The sequence below is a fragment of the Charadrius vociferus genome, unplaced genomic scaffold (assembly GCF_000708025.1).
Source record: "Charadrius vociferus isolate BGI_N301 unplaced genomic scaffold, ASM70802v2 scaffold404, whole genome shotgun sequence".
Taxonomy (NCBI): Eukaryota; Metazoa; Chordata; class Aves; order Charadriiformes; family Charadriidae; genus Charadrius; species Charadrius vociferus.
In genome coordinates, this window is record NW_009648443.1 from 1,405,739 (window position 1) to 1,419,134 (window position 13,396).

The 13,396-nt window shown below is 43.2% G+C and overlaps 1 protein-coding gene across 1 annotated transcript in view; it reads left to right on the forward strand.

Annotated features, from left to right (window-relative positions):
- The window catches only part of TANC1 (tetratricopeptide repeat, ankyrin repeat and coiled-coil containing 1), a 53,661-nt gene that overhangs the window by 36,971 nt on the left and 3,294 nt on the right, over positions 1 to 13,396 (forward strand). The window contains exons 16-22 of the mRNA XM_009885465.1: positions 1,709 to 1,787; positions 5,436 to 5,569; positions 6,085 to 6,208; positions 6,331 to 6,506; positions 8,984 to 9,116; positions 9,924 to 10,015; positions 12,002 to 12,148. Coding sequence (XP_009883767.1) covers positions 1,709 to 1,787; positions 5,436 to 5,569; positions 6,085 to 6,208; positions 6,331 to 6,506; positions 8,984 to 9,116; positions 9,924 to 10,015; positions 12,002 to 12,148 — 885 coding nt within the window. The remainder of the gene's footprint in view (positions 1 to 1,708; positions 1,788 to 5,435; positions 5,570 to 6,084; positions 6,209 to 6,330; positions 6,507 to 8,983; positions 9,117 to 9,923; positions 10,016 to 12,001; positions 12,149 to 13,396) is intronic.

Consider the following 13,396-nt stretch of genomic DNA (forward strand, 5'->3'; position numbering starts at 1 on the left):
AAAGCAGAACTATTGAAACTTCTGATATTTAAAGTAGTATTCATCCTTAGCAGCTGTTTTAAATGCTGTAGTTATTTATCCAATGATTATTATTTGCTTCAGGGTTTGTTTGTATCTAATTTTCTGTCTACTTTTTCCCCTTTATTCTTGGAAGTTGTCCTAAATCTCTAGTGGTGATGATGATGATACTCTGTATCAGTGATCCACCCTAGTATTTCTACTTCAGGTTGAATTTTCTTTTTCGTAGTATAACAGACTATATATCGCACATACTTGCACGTGCTTAACTTTTTAACCTGATGCACGTGACAATTACAGACTTCAGCTTACTTCAGCCTAGTGTCACTTAAGACAAATTTGGGTTACATGCATGTATATGATAAAAGAAGTGTTTGTCGGCAGTACAGTATTATTCAGTAAAAGGAACACTAAAAGTAAACACGTAAGAAGTACTCAAAATGCTTTAGATCTTTAGGTAGTACAAGTATGGCTTCTGTTCATTGGGAAAATAAATCTTAACTTTGATATAAAAGTAATTGGTAAGTAAAGATACTGGAATAAAGCTCACACGAGGCTGATGGAATTTCCTATGTATGTATTACAAATGATGTGCCAAAAATGGCAAATTAAAATCTCTTCAGTAAAACCATTTCAATATTTACTTCTTTTAAATCTATTTTTTAATTGCCATAAGATCAAGAATTTGATCTTTAAAGTTGTTTACGTGATTCAAACAGAGAAATGTCTATGTGCAATTAATTTATTATATATGAGCTATCACTGTCTCACAGTATAAATTTAAGGATTCTGAACTATGATTAACTTGAATTAGTGGATAATTCCTTTATGCATAAAAGTTTCTGTTTGCTATCCGCTGATTAAATGAAAGCAGTCAGCTCCTGAATATCAGCAAAACAGATCACATTATTCATAAGCATACTTTCTCCTTTCCTACCTTTGCTTTTTCCCCTAGCATCCAAAACTTGTTAGTGTGATTCTGCTCCCGTACCTGCTCGCTGCAGTCTCACCGAGCGTGTCCCCTGTTAGAAAATCTGTTTAAAACAGCCATTAGAAGAGGTTTGAATTCAATAGTCTTTTACTAGCAGGTGGTTACAAAACATAGATTTCCTTAATAAAATAAAAATACAGCAAAACTTAATTTATAACTCATCTCAAGTTTAAAAATTAGCATTTAACAATGTATGCTTAAACCGTTCTGTGAAGAAATTTTGAAAAACGGCTAAGATATAAACATTGCAAAAGGAAGAACATAGGAATTGCCATTTTACAAGATGTGTGCAAATATTCTCTTTTTTTTCCCCTTTGTTTTAGACAGTATGGAATTTGCTCGCTGAACTGGGACGGTTTATTTTTATTTTTGGCATTGTTTGTTTTGATCATTCTGGTACATGTAGGTCACACAGGAGCTCATTGTCTGATAACCATGTAAAACCCTGAACCGATTAACAGAAGGGCACTGGGCTTTTTTTAAACTGCAATCAGTAACATTCAGTCATCTTCAAGTCGTACTAAAACTCATACTGAACTTGCTTTGATGGATTATGAACAATATTCATTTTCTTTGATTCATATGCGTTAAGAGCGAAGCTCTCCCACTTTTTAAAGTCTTTTACCTGTTGCTGTATCTTGCAAGTGACTACTGATGGGTTTTGTGATTCACTACATCTCCACTAACTGGTTTTGACAGGTGGTTTGTTACATCTTGACAATTGAAAAGGACCACGACATAGACATCAATGACACCGATGCCTTGTGGGGAGAAACAGGTATTTCCTTTCTTATATTTTCGCTAATTAGAGTTGCTCGTTTAAGAAGTAAGGGGTTTTAATTTTGATTTTTTAAATTTAATTTTCTGTGATAAAAGTAATGGGAAAATACCGTTTTTAATAATAAAATGAAGTTTATAAGCATGGAGTTTTTAACTTACTAAATCTGCTCATCTCATGTATTGAAAAGAAGAGGGTTAAATTAAAATTACTGTAAATTACTGACTTTCTGATTTCATTGAAAATTGGCTGTGGAAATGTAGTGCTTAAAGTTTCAGTGTAGAATTTCATAGGATAGTGCTGTTTAAGCACTTTTTTTTTCTCTGTAGATCTCATTAGTTTGCAGGAAATGCTAGGCAGTTGACTCATTTGTTCTAATTAGACCGTGGATGAAATGATACACCTTTGGATGTATGGGAAATGCCAAATATTTTTTTAAAGACAGACTGTAAGCTGTGCAGCCTGCAGCTGAAAGTTTTCCTGTTTTACCATATGAGTAGCATCTCGATTTCATTTAAACAGCTGAGATTGCACAGCATGGGGGAAAATGGTCTCTCTTAATGATTACCGATAGCCTCTTCACGTACTGGAGAAGCAAATGTTCTTTGTTCCTATGCGTATAGAAAGCTCTCGTTGCAAATCCACTTAGTTCTGTTTCTAAATTAATTTTTCCTTACCATTTTCCTGTCAGCATTTGGTATTGAAATTCTTGCTTAACGTGTTGGGAATCTTTAGTCATGAAGTAGGTGCTCTCTTATGCAGTCCTAACTTGCGATGGAGGAGAAGGTCAAGTCCAGAGCACCATGAGCAGTTCTCTGTGGCACTTTTGTGCTCTCTGAGATGGAGAGTAGTAAGTTTGGGACAAGAAGAACAGGTAGAGTGAGTCAAGTGAGCCACAGGATCAGCATTACACGGAGTATTACCCTTCAATTATCGAATGTGAAAAACGTGAGTGGAAGGGATGGTAATTGATAGGCTGCTGGCATCTTCACGGTTTTGCGCGTGTGGGTGAGCTCACATTTGCACTGCACTGCACGGTTCTTTGCCGTCTGTTTTGTAACTGGGATCATGATACGGGACTGGATAGTGATAACACTTAGAAGTAGGAGGCAGATGGAGTGAGGAGGGGTGTGTTTTGTGAGTGCCTGTTTTCAAAACGAAAAATCCATCGTACCTTGAAACAGCACAGAACAACCTTAAGGGTTGTTCCTTTCGTATAGTAACACGTTGAGGAGCAGCTTGTCTCTGTTCCTGTAGTTGTGCTACTGTTACCCCCCTGAATCCTCAGTTGGTTCTGCTCACTGTGGAGGCTGTTCCAATAGTGTTTTATATTGTGGGTCTTTTAGAGGGACAGAGCTAGAGATCATCGTTGCCAGTCCCCGTGTTCTATCACAGTAGTGCAGCTGAAGGCCACGTTTGTGTGAAGGACAGGTTCGAGGCCAGTTAAGTAGCAAATTAAAGTGGAGCAGATAAAGCCACGTAACGCACGAAATGAGAGGGTGTAGGGGTGGGAGACTTTTAAGCCTGTTTTCTGAATTTCCTTAGTTTGCCTTTTCCAAAATCCACATTACTATGTCTGTGTTGGAAAAGACGATCTTGGGTTAAAGACATCTCTGCGATGTTTTTCCAGCCTCATGTGTTCTATACAGGTTAGCTAATTTGGAGCATTACTCACTGTCTAGTAAAAGTGATGGAAAAAAACACCATTTTGGCTGCTCTCAACTTTTGCAGAGTACTTTTGCAGAGTACCGTTAGGCAGATCAGAGGTGATCCTTTTGAGTAGAACCGTTGGAATTCCTGAGCAGGGTTTAGTCCTGATGTTGTTCAAGCTAAAGGGAGGAATTGCTTAGTCGTCTCATAGCTGGGGAAGGTATAGGGAGTTATATTGTTGCTGCAATTTTAGTTACACCATGAGCTAAAATGCTGGTACTGACAGAATAAACAACATGAAGTCTTTGAACAGGATTGTTTTGCCTTTAATGTTGGTATCTGTGGCAGTTACTTTCCAGTTGCTCAGATCTGAACAGCCGCTGTAACTGTAACGTGGTGAAGTATCAGGGAGTGAAGAGTGAAACGGGTTAGATGGTGGTGGTAAAAATATAATGAATTTACTACTTCCCGCAGTGTTTGTCAATTCATTTACTTTCAGCATCCATTGGCATTTTTAAAAATTCTACTTTATAGTGTTTGAAAACGCTTAGAAAATGAGTAACAAGAAATTCACAATTTGACCCACTTCTTATTGGAAAACATATGGTATTAGGATGTAGGAAATGGAGGGGTGAGTTCTTTGCCGATTCTTGCAGAAGTTAGCACATGGACCCCTTTTCTAAACGGTGTTAACATAACAGTACTGGTGATGCTTCAACACAAACAACACCACCAACAAAAATGTTAATTTCAAGCTCCATTTAAAACACAGCAAGTTGATGTGAGTGAAGTGGAAGAGGGGAGAAAACCATGATGGGGAAAACATTTTATTTTCAAGCTTCAGTGAGCGTCACAGTGAAAAGCGGGGAGTACAGTGAGCTGCGGGAGAAGGTGGCAAGGTGTTTAAACGTTGAGCCTTACAGCAGCGCTTCAGCGTTACGGTACCGAATAGAGTCAGGAAATATTAGTGCCAACCGTGCGGACGCTACCCGCTTTCTCATAAGCCATCTGTTGTGAAGGTGGACGTGCAGTAATTTGTAACTTGTCAACGTCTGAAGTAAATATCCCATCAGTGGCTTTATGCCTGCGCTGCCTGGGCTCGCTGGCCGCGGCGCGGTGCGGTGCCCCCTCGCAGCCCGTGGCTGTGCGTGCCGTCGCCGTACGCGCGCGTTTCCAGCCGGCTGGGACGGTGTCGTCTCCCATAGCAGTGTCCGTCTGTTTAGACGTTGTGAGGTTACTCTGCAGCTTAGGTAGAGGTCGAGAGCACTCGGTCTCAGCAACACACGCTGCTCAGGTTGAGAAAATATTTAAGGTGAACCGGAGTGTGGATGTCCGGTGTGTTCTGGGAAATGTACAGTAATCCCTGGAAGCCTAGAGCAAGGGTTAACACACAGGAATTAGGACTGTTGATTGATAACCTACTGTGTTTTTCACCATGAAAACCAGGGAAAATAATTTTAACTCGTGCAGAATGAAGGTAAATTGTCCAAGATGCCGAGTTCCTGCAGAGACAGAAATGCCCGATGTTAGGTGAGGTGTCGCTGTTAGGGATGGAGCGAGCAATGCTTCCTGAAACTTGAGTTACGGCCCCCTTGTTGAATCCCACAACTGTTACCATCCTCACCTTTGGGAAGGGCCTGACGGAAAGAGATGAAGCTTTCTTGTCAGGAAAAAAATGATTAATGAAAAAGGAACTAGAACTGCCTTAGGCTGGCAGGCTTACAAAAAACTTTCATAAAGATTCCTTTTAACCTACCAGCTGTGCACATGATACAGTCCTTGTCTTTGAGAATCATCTTTTTATTTATCAGAGAATGTCTGTGGCTTATTGACTTAACCTGACTCTAACTCATTTGAGTCTGAAAATAGTTATGAAAATCTTATGGAGCAGCTGAGTTGAAAAAAACCGGGGATTCAGTAACACTGACATAGTGTGCATGTGTCAAAAGATGTGGTAAACCAGCGCAGAGATGATGTTGATCAACATGCTTTCCTTAGCCCTGACAGCTGCTGCAGGAAGAGGAAAACTGGAAGTCTGCGAATTGCTGCTTGAACGCGGAGCAGCGGTGACGAGAACTAACAGGCGGGGGGTTCCTCCGCTCTTCTGTGCGGTGCGGCAGGGGCACTGGCAGGTCTGGCACATCCTCGCGAGTTAAGGGGTTCCTTTGGGAAGCAGGTCTCGATTCCCCCCCTCTCTAGTCCTGTAATAAATTCCTGTAAATTTTCTAACGCGCATTTGCATCGACTTCAAAGGGACATTCAGAAGCTCGCTTTTTGAGTTATTTAAAGCGATACAAAGGATTCAGAAGTACATCAGCTGCATGGCAGCCTTAGCTATAATACACCTGAAAAACAGTAAGTGGGAGTTAAAATATTTTATTTTCTAGACCAAGAACAGAGGTGATTTCAGAGCATTTATACTGCTTCTGTATTAACGGAGAGAGAACCTCAAGTGAGAAGCCTTCCTCGTGCTGGCCACTCCTGTCGGGAGAGGGCCCTGAACTGCAAACAGTTCAGACTTGAGTTGCGCAGATTTCTGAGTGATCGCTATAAATCACACCTTAGTCCTCTTCAGTGAAAGTTCATGCTATTATGGCTAAAATTCAGATCTGCCAATTTATGTTTAAATTACTGTTTTCTATTTCAGATTGCTAAACTTCTAGTGGAGCACGGCTCTGACGTGAACTTAAGCGACAAGCAAGGCCGAACTCCGCTGATGGTGGCTTCTTGTGAAGGACATCTGAGCACCGTGGAATTTCTGCTTTCTGAAGGTAGAAACCCACATAGTGGTTCAGAGCTGCACAGCTGTACCGCAGACCGCATCTGTGCGAGTTAGGTAATTTTGCTTATTAAACAGTATGTCTTCATAGCAAAGTTAATTTTGATTTTACAGGTGCAACTATTTCATCTCTGGACAAAGAAGGACTGACAGCTTTGAGCTGGGCATGTCTGAAAGGCCACAGGGAAGTGGTTCAGTATTTAGTTGAGAAGGGTGCAACAACTGATCAGACAGACAAGAACGGACGGACGCCCCTAGACCTGGCAGCTTTTTATGGAGATGCTGACATTGTGAGTATAACAGCGCCCTTCTAACAGGAGGAAGGCTAAGCATGTGTTGAATTTTCCTAATACAAAACAAAGCTTAGAAAAAATACTGCCCGCCAAAATAAAAAAGGAAATTTGAGGAAGTAGCCAAGCAGCTTACACTGCTAGCTGGTCTGCAGTGCAGGTGTTCACCCACAAAGCATTTTCTAGGTAAGGTTTTAGTACCCGGGCAGTTGTGGTAGAAGTCCAGCGTTATGCCATTATGTGTTACAGCACGCTGTTGTACTTCAGCGTGAGTGTTTTAAATCTCAATAAAAAGTAGTCTTTAAAATTTCTGTGTTGGATGAACTGGAATTAGAAAAAAAAGCCTGTGGGACATGAAGGGAAACTGTTTTTTCAGCCTCTGCAAACCCACGGAGGTAACCTGACAGGTCAGTGGGTGCCTCGGCAGAGCAGAGACCCCAGGTGGGAGGTGGAGGAAGAATATAATATTGCTGGAATAGATGAAATGCAGAAAGATTTTGCTTCTCCATCGTAAGGCAGCATTACTTGTCTTTGATAGGTATCTTCATGCTTTGCCTGACAGGGAGAGAACGGTTAGAAATCCTTACGCTTTTCATCTTGTGAAGATGGCACTGGGCACATCTCGGTGTTACTGACCAGTCTGTGTATGTGGAAGTACAAGGCCTGAGGTGTAAATTCAGTTTTTCTCAGTTCGTTCCACAGGTCATTTCAGAAACAGGACAAAAACTGAAGTTCCTTTTGCAGTCCTGTACCTTTCTCAGATGGTACCTTCCTCCGCTACATTTATAATGCTACAGTGCAAGAATTTAGGGCAGTTTAGGTGAAGGTTTTCTGAATCTGAAATGGACCATGCCTGTAACTGAGATCAAAAGTATACAAGTTTAAAGTGTGATTTAGAATCCTCTATATCTTTAAAATCTCAGATTTTTGAAGTGATTGGTTTTGTTCTCATGCTGCAAAACTCAGTAATTAAGCACAATTCAGAAGCCTGGCCAGATAGGAACGTGATTTCCACCAACTGCCTGGGAGGGCATGCTCTGTAAACAGATCCCAGGGTTCACCGGGCAACTAGGAAGCGCATGCAGCCTCTCAGGCTCGCTAGCGTCTGTATTTCTAGAGTTCGCGTGTACAATGTCCCGTTTCAAAACAGCAGCTCTGGAATAGAAGTGCTGCCATACAGCACAGTTTTTTTTTACTTTAGGTCCCGTTCAGCCTTAGGATTAACTTGAAATGGTAAATAAGCCCTCGGGTTCTGGCTTTAACGGGTTCCAGAAGTGGCATCACCGGGCTATTCCTGCCACCGTGGGTGTTTCTAGGTGACCCTGGGTGCCTGAAGAGGGACTTGGGAAGGGGGGACATCCAGCCCGCGGTCCGTGCCGTCACACCAGGTACTGCATGGAGCAGTGCAGACTGCCGGTTCCTGACGGACCGGACACATCGGCGGTTCGTGTGGCTGCACAGCCTCATCTTTGTGCTAGGGCAACAGACAAAGGGGAATAACACTAATTAAGAGACCAGTCGGCAGGCCAGCAGCTTTGGGTGTTGGGGGCCTGTCAGGGGAAGGGTTGTTACTACCTCTTTCCATACGGGATTACTGCCAGTCGCGTTGGGCACATGGCGGTTGCACGAAAGCATCAGTGCTTGCGTCAAACCTGCCATCGCTGTCATCTCCTCTGTATCGCACTTTTAATTAGTACGGCTGATGGACAATTACTGGAATCACTCCATTGCTCTGGATGCTTGGTGAATGCTTGGTGGAAGCTGATGCTGTCTGGCATACTTATTTTGCTTTCTTAAACTTTCTTACTTGTCCTCGCTGCATTTTGCGTTTTCTGCATTTACACCAAAGCAGCGTTAGACTGCTGTAATAAATGGTGAAGAAATGAATAAAATTACAAATGGCTTTTTCTTTATCTAGAACAAGAAGTGGTCCCTCGGCACCATAACTTGTATTTACGCTGTTAACTAGAATGTTTTATACCTCGCATTACACGATAGCGGTATTTGTGTAGCACAGTGTCCTATAGCAGGAGCGTATTCTGGTCCTGCGCTCGGTGCCCCCGTTGGGGCGTTACGCTGCAGTCGGAGCTGCTGCTCTTCATCGGAGCTTGCTGCCCTTTCGCGGGGCGGCTGTGTGCACACAGGACAGGAGCACAGGGGCAGCAAGCGTAACGTGCTGGTCTTAGTGTTTTTCTGGCACAAGTACTTCCCGGAATTTGGGTGGCGCTTTTTTTTTTTTTTTTTTTTTTTTTTTTTTTTTTTTTTTTTTTAATTCCATAACCGCAGCTCCTGGTTGCGGTTTGGTGACGTTCCCATGCCGTGCTGGCCGCAGTGGAGTCCGTTCAGTGGATTCACGATGGCTGTAGCCTGCGCTGGAGCACACGCTCAGCACGCTTCAAGGAGGATTAGGTGGTAGCTTAAATATTTCACTCCTACCAAAAATAACGTTACAAGGCTTGTCTTGTTTCCTTCCACAGGTGCAGTATTTGGTAGAAAAAGGAGCGATGATTGAGCACGTTGACCACAGCGGCATGCGGCCACTGGACAGAGCTATTGGATGTCGTAACACGTCGGTAGTGGTTATGCTACTGAGAAAAGGAGCTAAACTCGGTTAGTAAAACTGTCCTGTACACATGAGAAACAACTATCTGCTCTGCTAGAATTGCTGTCACTTCTGTAAAGCAGATTAAATAAATCAGTCTTGAAATACACTCTAGGCTTTTGCAGGCGCCCGCTGAAGAGACATCAGTCTCCTAAAGGCAGAGACTCAAGACTCACTTCAGAAGTGGGGGAACGAGAGTAATTTTATTCTGTTCCTTTCTTTGATGTATGTTGAGGGGGAGGTCCGGAAGAGTCGGTCTTTACGTGGTATATCATGATAGACATAAAGAAGAAAATGATACTTAATTCTCATGCTAGTGATGATTTAAATTAAGAAGCTTTACATTAAATAACATTCTCTTTATACATTATAGAATCATACATTTTTTGCAAAGGGTGGGCAAAAAATGTATGTCCAAATTACGTGTTATCAGTAGGCAAGTAGATGGTGCAGATGTGTACATGATAATTATTGAGTCTGTAGTACCTTTAAAGCATCATTTGTTATTATTTGGGTACTAAGTATGATCAAATACAGATCCTTACTTAGGCCTGAACTTTGCCATGACTTCCATACTGTCCCATGCTGCCTTTAGAGCAGGGGCGAAATGAATCGGACTGTTTCACAGGTGGCTCCTATCTGTGCGGGGCAGCAGGGGTATACGTATTTTGAATATATGTGCACATAGTAACAATAGGAATAGTTCCGTGCAGGTGGAATAGCTACTGAAGGAGCATGAGGCTTTCTAGTGTGAATAGATATCAGAAACACACTTTCTTCCCTTTTGTCAGAGATCCTTAAAATTTAACTTGCAGGAAATGCAGCATGGGCAATGGCCACCTCAAAACCCGATATTCTCCTTATTCTGCTGCAGAAACTGATGGAAGAAGGAAATATACTGTACAAAGTAGGTAGATTTTTATTTTTTCTGATAGCAGAACATTGTAATTGGACTTTTGTCTGAAGGCAGATTGAAGTCCTTCATACCTGCTTTTCTGTTTAAAGAAGATGTGTACTTGCACATCCTCTCATGTTGGGAACGAGACCAAGAAATCTTGAGAACCTTGGGAAAGAATCATTGAAAACTCCTGTGTAAAATAAATAAAGAACAATTTAAAGGTGGATAAGTACACTTTCTTTCTGTTGAGCAAGTCGCTTGGTGAACATTTGTAGCCGTCAGTTGCTTCTTAAGAGCAGCTGAGAACGTACGGTGCTCGTTTGAAAGTGCCTTATTGAAATCGGTGACATTAGGCATATCCTTTTCTTCAGGATAATGTTCTTTTGTGTGCTACTTCCATACATAATGAGGAAAGCGACAGCTCTTTTAAAAGTACATTCTTTCTACTAGTGGTGATATATTGCTCAGAAGAAAGACCGGAATTATTTTTGTAAACTGCGTTATTCCACCGGTGCAACGCAGTGCCAAACGCTGTCTGTAGGCACTGTTCACAGTCTGTACGCGACTTGTAATTCGCAGGGGTTTTATAAGGGCCCTCGGGTATCTGCCACCTTACGTCTGACCTTCGCTCTGTATCGCCTGGCTCTGCGCGGTACAGCAGAGACCCTCGAGACGTTGCTGGCGTGAATCAGGGTGGACCTGCTTAGAATCTCCCAAATTGCGTGTAGGAGTCTTGTGAATACATCTGGATAATTTATCAAGTTTATTGATCCCGAAATGGGTTTAGAGCTTTATATCCAAGCAGGTACCTTTAGGCACGGGACGTCTTTCAGCCTAAAGGGTGACAGATGTTATGCTCCAAGGGTGGTCTGGGACGCCTCTCCCATGTCGCGCTCCCGTGCTGTCCTGAGCGCGGCTCACTGGTGGCTCAGGGAGAAGGTGGCACCGTGTCCCCAGCACCCTCATGTTCTTCAGCTTCTCCGCAGGTTGCTCCAAGCTTGAACCCTGCCTGGGCTCTGAGAGCACCGAGTAGCGCGGCAGGACTTGTACTCGTGTTTTACAGGTTGTTACGAGAGGCTGAATTCCCTGCTGCTGGTAGCTATTTTTAGAGTGCTTAATTTTATTATAGTAATTTGAATAGACTTGCGAGAGCTATGGTATGTAATTTAGCTTGCTAAACTCTTTCCAGCGTACTTTGATTTATTTATTTGCCAAAGTGTTTTAAATTGATAGTTATTTTGCAGAGTAACACGTATTTGAGTCTGCTCACAGTATGCAATAACTACGTTGCAGCTCTCCAGCTGAATAAAACAAAATAAACCTTAAATATTTTCCTTGCCTGTTTCAACAGTGAATTTTGACCACTTTGAGTGCTAAGTTGAATTAAATAATAAAAACCACCCAATGTTTATGAAAAGAAATTAACTTGTAAAACATCCATAAAGAGCTGCAGCGGGGTGCCCCAGTGCGCGAACCCGAGGAAGTCAAAGGTCACTCTGCTGCCGCATAAGGGGAGTTGAGTAAGAGCTGAGCTGAGCTGTCCCTCCACCCGGCGAAGGCTGCGCCATTCCTGGTCGCAGATGAGCTCTGCTGGAAGCGTCTCCGCGTTAGAGCTTTAACCAACTACCTCGGCAGATATTTGACTGCTCTCTCCAAAAAAACAGAAAGAAAGGATGAATTGTATCACACCTTAATTGTACAGACACAAATGTTTCCGGTACAGGTAGTGTGTATTAATGCAAATACTATCCTAGTGAAATAACATTGAAGGTATGAGTTTAAAAACCACCACAAGCTCCAGTTAACCTGCGAGCTCTCGGTGTGTCTGTGTGCAGGTGTAATTCTTACTGTATAGATTTGTGTTTTAAAAAAGTCTGTCTCTGTTTTCTGCTTGAAGAGCACCTGTTGGTAGATGTCAAGTATAAACGTACTGTTTTGCATCAGTATTTCACTATTAAGCGTTTGTAAAAAGCCTCTTGTTCCCTGCATTTGTAGAAAGGTAAGATGAAGGAAGCAGCGCAGCGCTATCAGTACGCCCTGAGGAAGTTCCCGAGGGAAGGATTTGGAGAAGAAATGAAAGCATTCAATGAGCTGAGAGTTTCATTGTACCTGAACTTATCACGATGTCGCCGAAAAACAAATGTAAGCTCCTGCTGTTAATCTGTAGCCCCACTGGCGTTGGGAATCTCAGACTGCTCTTTGACTGCGTTATTGAGTTTGTACTTGGACATTTATTTGTGCTATTTTAGAATACTTTTCACTGTATCCTGATTTTGGGCTTGGTTGCATCGATGAGTGGGGACAGTTCATGTTGCTGTGGGGGGTCCAGTACAGCTGTTCTTATGTAATCCAGTTATTTTGGAATTGCGAACTGCTGGATGGTTTTGCTACTTTTAAAAGCCTGAATGGAAAATGCCACCACCGCTACCCTTTGTTATCACACAGCATAACCTACTACTGCGGCTGCACTGCGTGGTCCGCTCGGTTCTCTGTACTTTCACCAGTGCATCAGATGGTGGCGAGAACCTGAATGACCACCAGAGCAAAAACTTGCGATTTTCTGAATGTACTTGGGCAGAGAGAAACCTGATGAAATTCAACAAGGGCAAGTGTAGGGTACTGCACCTGGGGAGGAATAGCCCCATGCACCAGTACAGGTTGGGGGCTGACCTCCTGGAGAGCAGCTCTGTGGAAAGGGACCTGGGAGTCCTGGTGGACAACAGGATGCCCATGAGCCAGCAATGTGCCCTGGCGGCCAACAAGGCCATTGGCATCCTGGGGGCCATCAGGAACAATGTGGCCAGCAGGTCGAGGGAGGTCATCCTCCCCCTCTACTCTGCCCTGGTGAGGCCGCATCTGGAATACTGCGTCCAGTTCTGGGCTCCCCAGTTCAAGAAGGCCAGGGATCTGCTGGAGAGGGTCCAGCAACGGGCTACAAAGATGATGAGGGGATTGGAACATCTCTCATATGAGGAAAGGCTGAGGGACCTGGGTCTCTTTAGTCTAGAGAAAAGAAGATTGAGGGGGGATCTTATTAATACTTACAAATACTTAACGGGAGGATGCCAGGGGGATGGGAGCAGTCTTTTTTCAGTGGCGCCCAGTGATAGGACGAGGGGAAATGGGCATAAACTTGAACATAGGAAGTTCCATCTTAACATGAGGAGGAACTTCTTTACCTTGAGGGTAGTGGAGCAGTGGCACAGGCTGCCCAGAGAGGTGGTGGAGTCTCCCCCTCTGGAGCCATCCCAAACCCGCCTGGACGCCGTCCTGTGCAACGTGCTGTAGGTGACCCTGCTCTGGCGGGGGGGTTGGACTAGACGATCTCCAGAGGTCCCTTCCAACCCTGACCATTCTGTGATCCTTCTTTTCAAACAGAAACTTCTTAAT